This window comes from Colobus angolensis, unplaced genomic scaffold, assembly GCF_000951035.1.
Source record: "Colobus angolensis palliatus isolate OR3802 unplaced genomic scaffold, Cang.pa_1.0 Scaffold450, whole genome shotgun sequence".
Classification (NCBI taxonomy): Eukaryota; Metazoa; Chordata; class Mammalia; order Primates; family Cercopithecidae; genus Colobus; species Colobus angolensis.
In genome coordinates, this window is record NW_012117933.1 from 1,710,362 (window position 1) to 1,725,053 (window position 14,692).

Consider the following 14,692-nt stretch of genomic DNA (forward strand, 5'->3'; position numbering starts at 1 on the left):
GAACCATCTACTTTATATCAGTTATATGTTCATGTGACTGTCTCCCTCAGTAGACCATGGGATTCTTAAGTGGTGAGGCAGGGTCACTAAGATGTGCAACCCCAGTAAAAACAAGATAACACTGAAGTCTAGGTCAGAGGCTGGAAAATGTTTTCTGTAAAGAGCCATATGGTATTTTTGGCTTTGTGGCCATTTGGTTTCTGTCACAACTACTCAACTGTGCCATTTTAGTTCAAAAGTATCCACAGACAATATGTAAATGAATGAATATGGCTGTCTTCAAATAACAATGGACTGAATTGGATCCATGGACTATAATTTGCTGCCCCATGATCTATGTGAATGATACTTTCTGGAGCACAGCATGAGTGCAGTCCCCTGAAATATAATCTGGGAAGTCCTGGGGAGAATTAATATACTTCTTAGTCATCTTTGTATCTTTTACCCCATCTCCCACCAGCACCTAGTACAGCCTTCCACGTAATAGGCTCTCAATGTATGTTTTTGTTTTTCTGAATTAAATATGCCTGAAAAGATACCAACTGAGTTAATCATAACAGCATTTTGAGAACTTCATTACCTTTTAAAACTATCTTGCAAGTTTGTAGTAAAGTCATTCAAGAAGGAATCATGTAAGTCCAAGAATCATAAAAAGAATGTGACAAGGAGGCCGGGCGCGGTGGCTCAAGCCTGTAATCCCAGCACTTTGGGAGGCCGAGAGGGGCGGATCACGAGGTCAGGAGATCGAGACCATCCTGGCTAACCTGGTGAAACCCCGTCACTATTAAAAAAAAAAATACAAAGAACTAGCCAGGCGAGGTGGCGGGCGCCTGTAGTCCCAGCTACTAGGGAGGCTGAGGTAGGAGAATGGCGTAAACCCGGGAGGCGGAGCTTGCAGTGAGCTGAGATCCGGCCACTGCACTCCAGCCTGGGCAACAGAGCGAGACTCCGTCTCAAAAAAAAAAAAAAAAAGAAAGAAAAAAAAAGGAATGTGACAAGGGAAGATGTGAACTCAAAACATCTAAGGATTAGCAGCTGAAAGAAGAGAATCTGACATCAGAGCTGTGTAAAAGCAACAAAAAGGCATTTCAGTTCTGAGAAACCAGCACCAAGGAACATCACATCATATGTGATAGATGTCTCACAACACCCTCTAAATCCATGTGAATAATGCATTTAATGCCAGCACTTCAATGCAGGAAAGATGTTCATGATTTGGAGGAAACTCAGAGACCAACCAAAATGATTAAAAGACTGGAAGGACTCATTTATGAGCAGCTATAAAAGAAGCCAAATATGAGCTTGGTCTGCTGATTGCTAGAAGAAGATGGAGAAAAGGTGTACAAATTACTGAATGCTGTAAACACTAGGAAGAGGAGGAATGATGGTCAGCTCTATTGGACTTAGCTCTTGGTATGCACATATCTAGGGCATTAACACATTCCTCTCGTTAGTGGGTCTTAAAACATTTATAGGCCATCTGAATAATATATAACTGGAAATGCTGTGATTGGTAATGTTCTATTATTACAGGAAAATAGGATTGCTCCAGAAGAGCAAATACAAGAGAAACTATTGTTTATTAAGGAAGCAAATGTTCCAGGAATGTTAGGCAAGCTGAGAAAATAAAAACTCACTAATAGTCCACTCTTAGAAGTATCAAATATATACAGTTGTGGGTAACAGTATATCCTTCATAACTGTTTAAAGCACAAAGATGCAAAAATAGCTAGATATTTCCTTCCTTCCTTCCTTCTTTTTCATTCATTCATTCATTCAGTCAGTCAGTCAGTCATTCAACCATCAGTCCATCTATCCATCATCGATCCATCCACCATGTATTTATCTACCAATCCATCTATCCATCCCACATAACTACTGCCTTTGCACTATTTGCTAGGTCCTGTGCTGGAGATACAAAGTAATACTGCACAGGGCCTAAACTAAAAAGAAAAACAAAAAAATAAACCTACAGTCTAAGAGTAGGGTCAGGGAATACTTTAAAATGTAATTGGCCAGGCACAGTGGCTCACACCTGTAATTCCAGCACTTTGGGAGGCCGAGATGGGCAGATCATTTGAGGTCAGAAGTTTGAGACCAGCCTGGCCAACATGGTGAAACCCTGTCTCTACTAAAAAATACAAAAGTTAGCCGGGTGTGGTGGCACGTGCTTGTAATCCCAGTTACTCAGAAGGCTAAAGCAAGAGAATCATTTGATCCTGGGAGGCAGAGGTTGCAGTGAGCCTAGATCACACCCCTGCACTACAGCCTGGGCAACAGTGTGAGACACCATCTCATAATATATATATACACATATATGTGTATATGTATATATAGATATATAAATTTGTGTGTGTATATATATATATACAAACTTGTATATGTATATAAAATTGTAAGTTGAGTGAGATGAGGGACATCTTCCATGTAAAAAGTGGGCAAAGAAGGAACAGATAAGTTCAATAGAGAGTGACAAGGGAACAAAGAAACGTGGCCCCTAACTCAGATGAGAGAAAGGAGAAAGGTTGGGGACGCTTCCCAGGGGAACTGATATCTCAGCGAAGTCCTAAAGAATTCTGAGGCGACTATTAATCAGAAGGAGTGGGAGTAACCATCCCAGGTAGGAAGAATAATATGTTTCAAGGACTGGAGATAACAAAGTGCTAGATCATTTTGTCACAATACATGTGGATCTGACACAAGTACTTCAGATTGTTTTAGACAAATAGTGTAAGGCAGGTTGTGATCTTAAAAATAATAATTAGAATATATTATGATTGTGGGTGAGTTTTATGTTCCTTATTAATTTTTGTTCCTTCCAAAATTTATCCATTCACAAAATCACACCCTTCTCCGGCCAAATAATTGCAAACATTTATAAGGACTTATTCTGTGTTTGAAACTATTCTAAAATCTTTATGTATATTAAGTGATTTTATCCACTTAACAACTCTAGGAGGTAGGTACTATTATTGTTCCTATTTTAAAGATGAGGAATAGAGGCAGAGAGAGGTTATATAACATAACTGAATTATACAGATAGTAGCAGAGCAGCATTTCTTAATTGGGGCATCTTACTCCAGAATCTCTGCTTTTATGCCCACTGTGCTCCTGCAAACCTTCTAATTCAAGAGCCTATTTTCATATCTTTACTTCTGTAACTCACCTAAAAGTTGATCCAACAAATAATCAGAGACACAGTCAAATATTTTGGGAGAAGAATGTTTATAACAGCAAAATTTATAGTCATAAAATATAAGATAGAAAATAACCTGTATGTCTTACAATGTGAATGTTTAATCACGGTATAGACGATTAGGCAAGCATTAGAAATTATGATCTAGAAGAAAAATAAATAACATGGGAAATGCTCAGTATAAAGGCCAAAGGGAAATGCAAAGATACAAACTATGATCCTAGCAATGTGTTTGTGTGTGTTCGGAAAGGAAATCCACTAGTCAGACTGAGTTCCAATTCCAGTCTTGACTCTGTCATTTATTACTTTTGTGACCTTGGGTAATAATTTCATCCCTCTTTACCCCAGTTTTCTCATCAGAAAATTGGGGTGAGTTGTTGTAAGGGTTAAAAAATTCACACACGTAAAATGCTTAAAATACTGGCTGGCAAGCACTTGACAGATACCAAAATACAGGAAACTATTTAAAAATTAGAACTGGATTGTACACATTCAGATGGTAGTTTAGTAAGTACTCTTTGTAGTCCAGGATCCAATACTTTATAACTTCATCCAATTATTTTTCCCTTTTACAGTTGAAAAAATAATTTTAAGTTAGAATGAGGGGCATTTTCCATTGCAAGTAGAAAGTATTTGCTTTCAGAATCTACTTTGTCAAATTATAAGACTTACTAAACACTTAAGCAAACACTGAAGGGTTATCAAAGTTTTCTCTTTAACCAGATACCTTCTCAAGGCTAGATTCCTGATATTTTACTTGGGTTGAATACTCTTAAATTGTGAGGATTTAAAAGTATTTAGAACTGTGTTTTCATATCAGTTAGGATCAGTAAATTGAAGAAAATTACAAATTGGCTTCTGAAGAGCCTAAGGCCATACAGAGTTTATTTCTCATCCATGTTTTGAAATTATCTTAATTATATTGGTTTGTAAATGTTAATTTAAGAAATAGAAGTGAGCAGTTTTAATAATAGCACCCATCTACTTTGCCTCAAAGTTTCATTTTTCTTTTTTTAATTAAGAGAATAATTATTTTTAATTGACAAGTAAAAATTGTATATATTTATGGTGTACAACATGTTTCAATATATGTACACATCATGGAGTGTCTAAATTGAGCTAATTAACATAAGCATTATTTCACATATTTATTTGTGGTGAGAACACTTAAAATCTACTGTCATTAAGGAAATTCTTGAAGTCATCTTTGGACCCGGTCTCAGGAATAAAGCTACTGGTTTGGGGGCATGTGACTTTCAGTGCTCTTCCCAGAATCTTAATGTAGAATCAATGGCTTAAGCACTTTCTTTTTTTTTATTATTATTATTATTATTATACTTTAAGTTCTAGGGTACATGTGCATAACGTGCAGGTTTGTTATATATGTATACTTGCGCCATGTTGGTGTGCTGCACCCATCAACTCGAAATTAGGTTATTTTGCTGCTCACACCATTAAGAATCTGGTTTCCTGGCAAGCTTTCATAGTCTCTCTCTCTCTCTCTCTCTCTCTCTCTCTCTCTCTGTGTGTGTCTCTCTCTCTCTCTCAGGTCTCCTATGTAAAAGCGATTGACATCTGGATGGCGGTGTGCCTTCTGTTTGTGTTTGCTGCCTTACTGGAATACGCAGCGGTGAACTTTGTCTCCAGGCAACACAAGGAGTTCCTGCGCCTCCGAAGAAGACAGAAGAGGCAGAATAAGGTATGATTGCCCCTCAGTTCAGACAATGTAGAGCTTGAGTTGGTTAGCCAGGCAATGTAATTCAGAAAACGGAAGAGCACACAATAAGCAAGAAGCCAAGGTTAATTTTTGTTCTGATTTGTCCTACTACACTGACTTAGTGTTCAGCTTAGGCCTTTAAAATTGGGGAGGACTGTCAGATTCAGCAAATAAAAATACATGTCATGGAGTTAAACTGGAATTTCAGATAACAACAATTTTTAGTATAAGCACATACCAAATATTGCATGGGACATACTTATACTAAAAATTGTTTATCTGAAATTCGGATGTAACTGGGCTCCCTGTATTTATCTAGCAACTCTAATTGGGGATATATACTCAATTTGACCAAGTTACTTTAAAATCCTGGTTCTTCTAAATATTGACTCTGTGTGTGTGTGTGTGTGTGTGTGTGTGTGTGTGTGTGTGTACATCACTGATCTGATTGAGTGTTTTTCATCAATTGCTCTGGCTTTATGTAAATTATGCCATACCCATGTAGACTGCAACATGATAAATCTAGTGAGACTGATCTCATCTTAAACTTTAGTGCAGAATCCTAAGCTTTACACTGTCCAGAAACTTGAGGTTTGAAATGCATAGCTCAACATCTCCAGTCCTGTGGTTCCCAAACTTGCCTGCACATTAGAATTGCCTGGGGATATTTTAAAAATCCCAAGCCTTAGACACAACCTTATACCAATTAAATCTCAATGTTAGGAGGGGCACCAGCCTCGGTATTTCTGCAGCTCCCCAGGCAATTCTGGTGTGCAGACATGCTTGGAAAACACTGTTCTGCTTTATAACCCAATCTTGTAGAGGCTATCAAAAGGCTTGCACCTGTTTTCCATTTCAAACTCTGGAAGAGAAACATACCCTTTGATATGGAGAATGTTACCTCCTGTAACAATACTGCTTGAGAACTAAAGTTAACATTTTATGTATAGTAGAGAGAGAGATTTTTCAAAATCTGTTCCAAAAAATATTTGATAAATTAATCCTGCTGGTGAAGTAATAGTTATATGCTACTCTGTTGGAATGAAAACAAAAATATTTCACAGTCACTATTAATGCTGCAAATACGTAGATGTAAAGCTGAATATCTGTTGTGAGACATTGCTTATATTGAGGAGTTTATGTGGGTATGAGCTCACTGAGTTCTGACTGCATCCACTAAAAGGTTTCCTGCACATACTCTAGGCTGCAAGAGAGAAATCTGTCCTGTTAGCTGCCCTGTCTCACTCTTCGCTACCTCTCAGGAACATTTTGTCCTGCCATAGATAAGGAAAACAAGTAAACAAGCACAAATATCCTCTTTGCTGTACATTACCTTTTAATGTTGTGCCTTTCTCAATTTTCTCGTCACTGCCTCCTTGTTGGTGCTATCATTTCTTTAATCACATTCACAGAAGTCCAGCACACAGCAGCAGAAGTTCAGGATCACTTGTGCCACCCAGAAAATATTCTTACATTATGATGGTATTTCAACACAAAACAGTATAGAACTCATGCTGCAACCGCCTCAGTGGATAGTTTAAGTCCTTCAACAACTTCTTTTACATATGGTAATACTGCTCAGGTTTCCCAAACTTACCTTATCGTAATAAGACTCACCTAGGACCCCTCTGAAACATACTAATTCTCAGTAAAATTCCTTTCAGATGTTGATTTATAAAGTTGGGTGGAATACAAGAATCTGTACTCTTAATAAGCACTCTAGGTGATTCTTATGATGGGATAAATTTAAGAAACACTATCCTGGCTTACTGACTGCATGCTCTCCTAGACCAGAGATGGAAAATGGGTTTCATTTTGCTTCACAATTCTAAATAATTGTTAGGGAATTTTTTAATTACTGTGTGAAGGATTCTTAGACTGTACCTGGGCTCTGTGGGAATGAGATCTGTCATCAATTAGCAATGTCTGGCATTACATAATAACAGATATTAAAGACTAATTTTTAAAAAAGCATAACTAGCAAACAATTGGGGGTGGATATGGAATGATAAAAAGACAAAATCAATCTAAAAGAAAGAGGGAATGCAGAACAAGACAGATAAAGAGAAAGCAAATAGAGAAGTGGTAGATTCAACCCAAATATATTGTAAATACAGTAAAGGAAAATAGAATAAATACCTCTATTAAAAGACAAACATTTTCAGATTAAATTAAAAAATAAAACTCAACTGCAGCAGATAAGTTAGGAGGCTATTGTAGAACTATAGGTGGAGATGTTGATGGCTTAGATTATGGTATTGGTCATAAGAATGAAGGAAAGTGGTTAGGTTCAGGAATCTTTCATTTGTTCCACAAAAATGTATTTACTTCTTACTATGTGTCAGGCACTGTGTAAATGCTCAGAATGCATTGCTTCACAGGACAGAAAAAAAAAATGCAACCTTTTGATGAAACTTACATTCTAGTGGTTATGCTTTGGAGGTAAAACCAATAGGTCATGCTGATGCATTTTATGTGAAGTGGTGAGAAAATGAATATGACTCACAGATTTTTGGCTTAAGCAACTGGGTAGGTAGTGTTACCATTTATTAAGATGGAGACTATTGTGACAAGTGCAGATTTGGAGTGGACCTCGAGTCATATTTTTATGCTCTTAAATTCAGATGCCCATGAGACATCGCAGTAGAGTTAGCAAGTAATTAGATAGAAATATATGCTCAAGAAAGGGATAACATCTGGAAATGTATATTTGGCAGTGACCAGCAAACAGATACTGTTTTAAGTCCACAAAACTAAGTGAGATTACACATTGAGATAATAGAAACAAAAAAAGTTCTGAGAATGGAGCATTCCATCATTTAGAAAGCCTGTCTAGAGTGGATTGGGCAGAAAAAGGAACAAAGGAAATGGTGGCAAACCTTAGATATCACTTGCAATTGCCTTTACTGTGCAGGGGAACATAGAAGATGGTATGGAATAAAATGTGTGCTCATGGGGGGATATTTTTTTCCAAAATGTAAGATAAAAGAATGCGTTTGACAAAGGGAAGTCTCATGAAAAGGGAGGTATTCACACTGCAGTGAAAGGAGGGCATAATTTCAAGGACAAATGTCTTGAGAAGGTGAGAAAAAATTCAAAGCAAAGGGTCAGGGTTGGCATTACATGGAGACAATTATTTCATCAATGGTAGTAATGACTTAAATTATTGCCAGTTCATAGATGAAGATACTAAAGCACAAATAGGTTAAATAGCTTGCTCATTCTCATGAGCCAAGAAGTGGCATAGTGGGTCTGAAGTGAGATACTGTGTTCCCAGAGTCTGTGTGCTTCACCATTGTACAAACAAAATGGGAAAATGACTATGGTTGCTAGTCAATTGATATGTCCAATAATGGCAGGATGTAGCAGCTCTTAACTAATAGCTCCTATTATGTGCATGAATTCTGAGGCTAGCTATCAGCTAAGAGTATGGTAGAAAGAAGAAATATAGGTTTGAGGAAGAAGGATCAAGTATTAAATAGTAGTTTGGGAGGGTAAAAAAGCCATTGCTCCAAGAAGAGTGATGGGGCAGAGTGCTGAGGCAGAGGCAGTGGGAGTGCCCATATGAGAATTGTGGTTATGACTTTAAAGTGTGAACAATCAGGAGGTATGTGTTTTCCCCCAGCAAGCTTCCAGGATCAGATTCAGGTACTGAGATAACAGGTACTTGGGTTTAACTACAATTGAAGTTTTGCCAAGTGAGCAGGAAAGTGAGTGGAAGACAAAGAGAAGATGATAGAGGAGTTGAAAGAAGAGAATGTAGAAGGGAAGAAGGAAGAAAGAAAGAAACAAAGGAAAAGGAAGTAAGGGAAAGTGGGAGGGAGGGAGGGACGGAAGTGAAGTGAAGGGAGGTTGCATGGCAGTAGTTGCAGTGATGAACCAGAAATTCTGAGGTGGATAGAGAGGGGAGAACATGGAAGAGACACTGTATTCAAGAGAGAGAAAGAGAGAGATTCAAAATGAAGACTTCACAGGAAGTAAAGACAAAGATAAGGCTATGATCATAAATAAGCATATGTAACTAAGGTTGGGTTGAGAAAAAAGTATTGACAGCAAGGCAGTCCAGGAATTGGAAGGCCGAGGATGGGGTCTATTATCCATATGAATATTGAAGACCCCCCAGAAAAGATGACATTAGTATGAGTGTTGGGTTGACAGGGAAACGGATGCTAAAGTCATCAACTAATAAAGGAGTGCAACCAATAAAGGATAACAGCACAGATAGATAACGGCAGTGATAAGGAAAATCAGTAGTGAAGTCTAATCACCTGAACTTCAGAGACGCCAAAGGAGCTGGGTTTGAGGAAGGAGGAAAAAGATATGGTTTGGGCATTGCAGTGGGGAGCAAAAGGGATATCTTACATTAAAAGATGTCTTAGAGATGCCAGTTGGCAGTTACAATCTCTGCTATGTTTATTGAGAAATGCAAGTTTGCATGTTTGACATGGAGATGTTCTTAAGTTTGTGTATCTCAGAATGGCTATTCAGAACACGATGTTTATTACCAAAGTTAAGTCTTGGGGGGAGTTGAAGAGTAAATCAAATCACGCTTGATCTTTACAGTCAAGGTTCCTAATTATCACTGATGATTGAATTTTGAAAAAATAGGCAAGAGATATTTCCAATTATTTGTCCCTTAGGAAAGGCAGCATTTTTCAGTTTTTTAAAAAAATCTGAACCATGGTTAGGAAAAAAAAATAACAAGAACTAACATTTATTGAGGGTTTACTATATGCCAGGTACTCTTCTACATTCTTTACATATAGTAACTCATTTAATCACCACTACAACTGTGTGAGTAATGCAATCATACAGCCCAGTTTGCCTGGAAAAGTCTTGATTTAGGCCTATTTTTCCAATACCTTGTGTGATTTAGAATTTGTCCTGGATAACTCATTTTAAACAAAATGTTTTCCATTAATAGTTGCATTAAAATAAATGGAAACGGGTTTGGTTGAACTCCACTTTATAGACGTGGATTCTGTCATAGTGTGATCCTCCGGTATGGGGATATGCATGTGCAGTGAACAAGTTCTCACTTTAACACATGGTGAAATCTAAAAAATAATACTAATAATAATCACTACTGTCCAGGCATCTTTTCTTGATGTGTCCCAGATGCAGTGTCATAACTAACACTCCCTTTCCAGGATAGCTGGCGGGGAGCTTGCTTATAAAATGAAGTGCAACTGGACACCAGAGGCTGGGGACAGGTCTCTATCAGTGATGGGTCACTGCTGCCCCTACTGGTCACTTGGGATACCAGCCTTGTTCTATGGCATAGCATGCAAAATCCATGAAGCCACCAGGCTACCGCTTCGTAGGGTCAGTGGAAAACATGGAAAATCACAGGTTCCGTAAACATAAAACAAAAAGGAAAGAAAGACTGAGCAGTCTTGCTGTTGAGCATCTGAATGCTCATAATTGAGTGATTTTGTCATTTTTGTATGATATAAAACCATTTTAACTACATTTTATTGTTTGATAAAACTTTTTTTACTTTGCAACCATCAACATTACAGAGTTGTAATGTCTGTCAGTGCCACTTGCCACTATCAAAATTGTCCTTGTTTGAATTAAATTAAGTGAATTACGTAATAACAATTAAGATACTGTTCTTATCTCAATTTACAGATGAGGAAATTAATGCAAAAAGAAAATAGGGTGAGGCAAGGTGAAGTAAATAGGGTGAGGCAAGGAGAAGCAAATAGGGTGAGGCAAGTGAGTCACACAAGTACAGGGTCAGATCCTGTTTTATTTTTTATTTAATGTTTTGTTCACCATGGATTTTTCATATTAATAATGATATTTTAAAACATTACATTAAATATCATTTGAGTACTGGAGTTTTGGGTACCCCCCTCAAATTTTGCCCCTGAGGCCTCACTTGTTTTCTCCTAGTTTGGGGCCCACCTAGTCATGAACTACTAAATTAATTTTCACAGAAATGCATTGTGGCCTGAGTTTTCTTTTGTTTTTAATCATTTAAAAATGTTCAATATTTTGGCCAGGAGCGGTGGCTCACACTTGTAATCCCAGCACTTTGGGAGGCCGAGGTGAGTGGATCACCTGAGGTCAAGAGTTCGAGACCAGCTTGGCCAACATGTGAAACCCAGTCTCTACTAAAAATACAAAAATCAGCCAGGCATAGTGGCATGCACCTGTGGTCCCAGGAACTCATGAGGCTGAGGCAGGAGAATTGCTTGAACCCGGGAGGTGGAGATTGCAGTGAGCCGAGATCACACCAGTGTACTCCAGCCTGGGCGACAGAGTGAGACTCCATCTCAAAAAAAAAAAAAGTAAATATTCCCAAGGCAATATGTCATCTCTTTAATTTCCTACTGAGAAACTGACCTCTGAAATAACATACAGGTTGATGTTTTAGAAGGTATAACAAAAAATAAGAGCAGATCATCTCCCAGAAAGACAATGGCATTAAGCTTTAGTCAAGGAAGGTATTTAATGAGAGAACACCTGAGATTACATTTACATGCATGGGAAGAGTGTCTGGTGTTTACTGAGCAATCAAGTTATCAAATGGGGTCACTTTCAAGGAGTGGCCAGGCAATGTGCAACTAGGTGTATTTGCTTTGATTATCTTTTCTAGGTTTTGCAAAGCAGCCACTGTCAATTTTATCAAAACAGAGTTTCTCAGAAACAATCACGCCCAGATATTCCCTGACAGAACTAGCCAACTCCAGTCTATTAGAAGCTGATGCCCCAGGTCTATGCAATAAAACTCTATTTTAATGTTATCTCCTCAGCTCCAATAAGAAATATGTGCACCATGTGAAGTTATAACAACTTCTCTACAATGCAGCCTCACCTGCATTTATCTCCCACTTTCATTTTATATCTGACTGCATCATACCTTACTTCTGGCACTGTGCATAATTTCAGATGTTTCCAGTTACCCAGATAGCCCTGACTTCTTTTTGTTCAGTTACGAAATAGAAATTGTGGCTGCTTCAGAACATGGTTATGGCATGTAGGCCACCTATTGACAAGTTGCCTTTTACTTATTTTTCTTCTATTTTGTTTTTAATTGACACATAATAAATAGTTGTATACATTTATGGGGTACAATGTGAGGTTTTGAGGTTTTATACATTGTATTATGATCAAATCAGGATAACTACTGTATCAATCATATGAAACACTTATTTCTTCACCAAATCATCTCCTCTAGATATTTTGAAATAAACAATACATTATCATTAACCATTTTCACCCAACTGTGCAATAGAAGACCAGAACTTATTCCTCCTATCTAACTGTAACATAGTAACCATTGACTAAGTTCTCATCTCTCCTGTCGCCTCATTTTCTGTAGGCACTGATAACCACTATTATACCCTCTACCCCCATGAGATCAAAATTTTTAGATTCCACATATGAGTGAGATCACGTCCTTTGCAGGGACATGGATGGAGCTGCAGGCCATTATCCTCAGCAAACTAACGTAAGAACAGAAAACCAAATAACACTTGTTCTCACTTATAAGTGGGAGCTGAATGATGAGACTGCGTGGACACATACAGGCGAATAACACACACTGGGGTCTTCTGGAGGGTGGAGGGTGGAAGGGCAGACAGGATCAGCTAAAACTAACGGGTACTAGGCTTAAGACCTGGGGTGATGAAATAATCTCTACAACAGACCCCCATGACACAAGTTTACCTGTGTTAACAAACCTGCACTTTTACCCCTGAACTTAAAGTTAAAAAAAATGAATAATATAAAATAAAAGGCTGCTTGTTTTGAACAACTGTGTGCCAACAAATTAGAAAACCCTGAAGAAATGGATAAATTCCTGGACACATAGAGCCTATCAAAAGTGAATCACAAAGAAACAGAAAACAAAAACAGACCAATAATCCAGATTTTAGCGTTGAAACCCAACGCAATGGCCCAGGCAGGAGAACAACTTCCTCCACTTGGTAGGCCCATAAGCCCCATACTGTCTATTTCCTCTCCAATGTTCTAAGGGTTTTAGATCTTCTCATTCCAGTGATACAGCAAGCCCAGCTGGTGAAGGCTAGAAGACAAGGACCCGGTGTCAATGGTCACCCGGGAGTGGATCATTTAAATCCATGGGGTTTCACCTCCAGAAAGTACAATTCAATCCATGTTTAGAATCTCTCCAGTTAGACCAGCACTTCTATTCTTTGGGAGTAAAATCTCTGTCCTCTCTTATTGGAGACATCCTTTCAAATATTTAAGCATGGAGAGCTGGTAGGTCTTCTTGAATCTCTGCTAAATTGATCTAGCCCTTTTTATGATATGGCTAACAGCCCCTCACCATGCTGGTTACCCTATCTACGGTTTGCTAATGGGCATCTTGACGTATAAGTCACAGAATTTGAAAGGTAGTCTAGGTATGATCAATATATAACATGAAACAGCAGTAGTATCCCCTATCTTTATCTGGACTTTTGAATACTTTTAATAGAGCACTAAATTACAGTATTGCTTTTAAGTAGTCTGATTCTATGATTGGCTAATTTTGACCTTGCTAATTCTTATTAAACTCCCAGGTTTTTTTTTTTTCTATTATTAACACGAAGAGCTATCAAGTTATCCCTTCTTGATTATGTTCTTGATTTTTTTCTAACCTAAATAAAGGACTTTATATTTATTCCTATAAATTTTCATTTTGTTGGATTTGGCCATTGTTCTAGATTATATTAATTTTTGTGATATTGATTCAGTCATTTGGAAAATTAGGTATCACTTCAAGATGTGTACCATAGGCAAATAAGTGTCAACGCCCTTTAGCCAAAGACCACCAGGAACAAACTTGTAGTTAAACAAGGTGGGTTTACTACTCTTTGCAGTGAGGGAGAACACATAGAATGAGGGGTGGTGGGTGCTGATCTCTACCTATAAATTGGTTGATTTGAAGGGGAAAAGTTAAGGAAGCAGGAGTTTACTCTAGATCAGATACTGTCAGCAAGTGGGGGAAATTCAATAACCTCAATCAATCTTATCTATAGAAAGGCCGACTAGAATGAGAATAAAACTGTAATTGGTTAAAAAAAAAAAAAAGTGGCAGGAATTTTAACCAAGAGAGAAGGATGTTTAGTGTTTTGTAAGTAGCATAGTGATCTTGTTTTGTCTGTGCTTAGACAAAATCATGAAGTGGCCTTGTTTTGTCTCACTTTACCAGGGTTTTAGACCAACTTTGTCTAAGGCAACTTGGGTTGTGGTTTTCTCCTCCTAAAATGAAGGGGCTAAATTGTCAACATTGAAATAGAGGCTTTATAATGTAACAGTGCTGTGACTTTGGTAGGCAGTTTAATTAAAAACAAAACCTCTCTGTACCTCAGTTTCAGAGGTACAGAAATGAATAATATTTACCTTATAGAACTGTGGTAAAAATGAGCTTTCCTGAATAAAGCTCATAAAACAGGCCCTGGCACTTAGTGAGTTCTATGTTTAGTGATTGCTCGTTTTGTGTCCACTGTCTCTACAACACAGGTATGTAGCCAACTCTGGGTCATAAAGGTTTTTGTGTTCAATTTATTGGGGAACATGTTATACAAATCAAAATCAAGTATCTTAGAATAACTACAATAGCTCTTCCACTTCTACTCCTCTTATCTTTCTTCCACAAAGGGAAATTAGATTGCATGGCAAAATATGGTCTATATACAACTTTTTTTTTTTTGATTTTTATTTATTTATTTATTTATTTTTTTTAATTATACTTTAAGTTCTAGGGTACATGTGCATAACGTGCAGGTTTGTTACATATGTATACTTGTGCCATGTTGGTG

General features: G+C 37.7%; 1 protein-coding gene across 5 annotated transcripts in view; it reads left to right on the forward strand.

The window, feature by feature from the left end:
- Positions 1-14,692, forward strand: part of GLRA2 (glycine receptor, alpha 2) — a 236,029-nt gene that overhangs the window by 174,532 nt on the left and 46,805 nt on the right. For all 5 annotated transcript variants that reach the window (XM_011957866.1, XM_011957868.1, XM_011957864.1 and 2 more), the window contains one exon: positions 4,746-4,895. In XM_011957866.1, the coding sequence (XP_011813256.1) occupies positions 4,746-4,895 (150 nt within the window). The remainder of the gene's footprint in view (positions 1-4,745; positions 4,896-14,692) is intronic.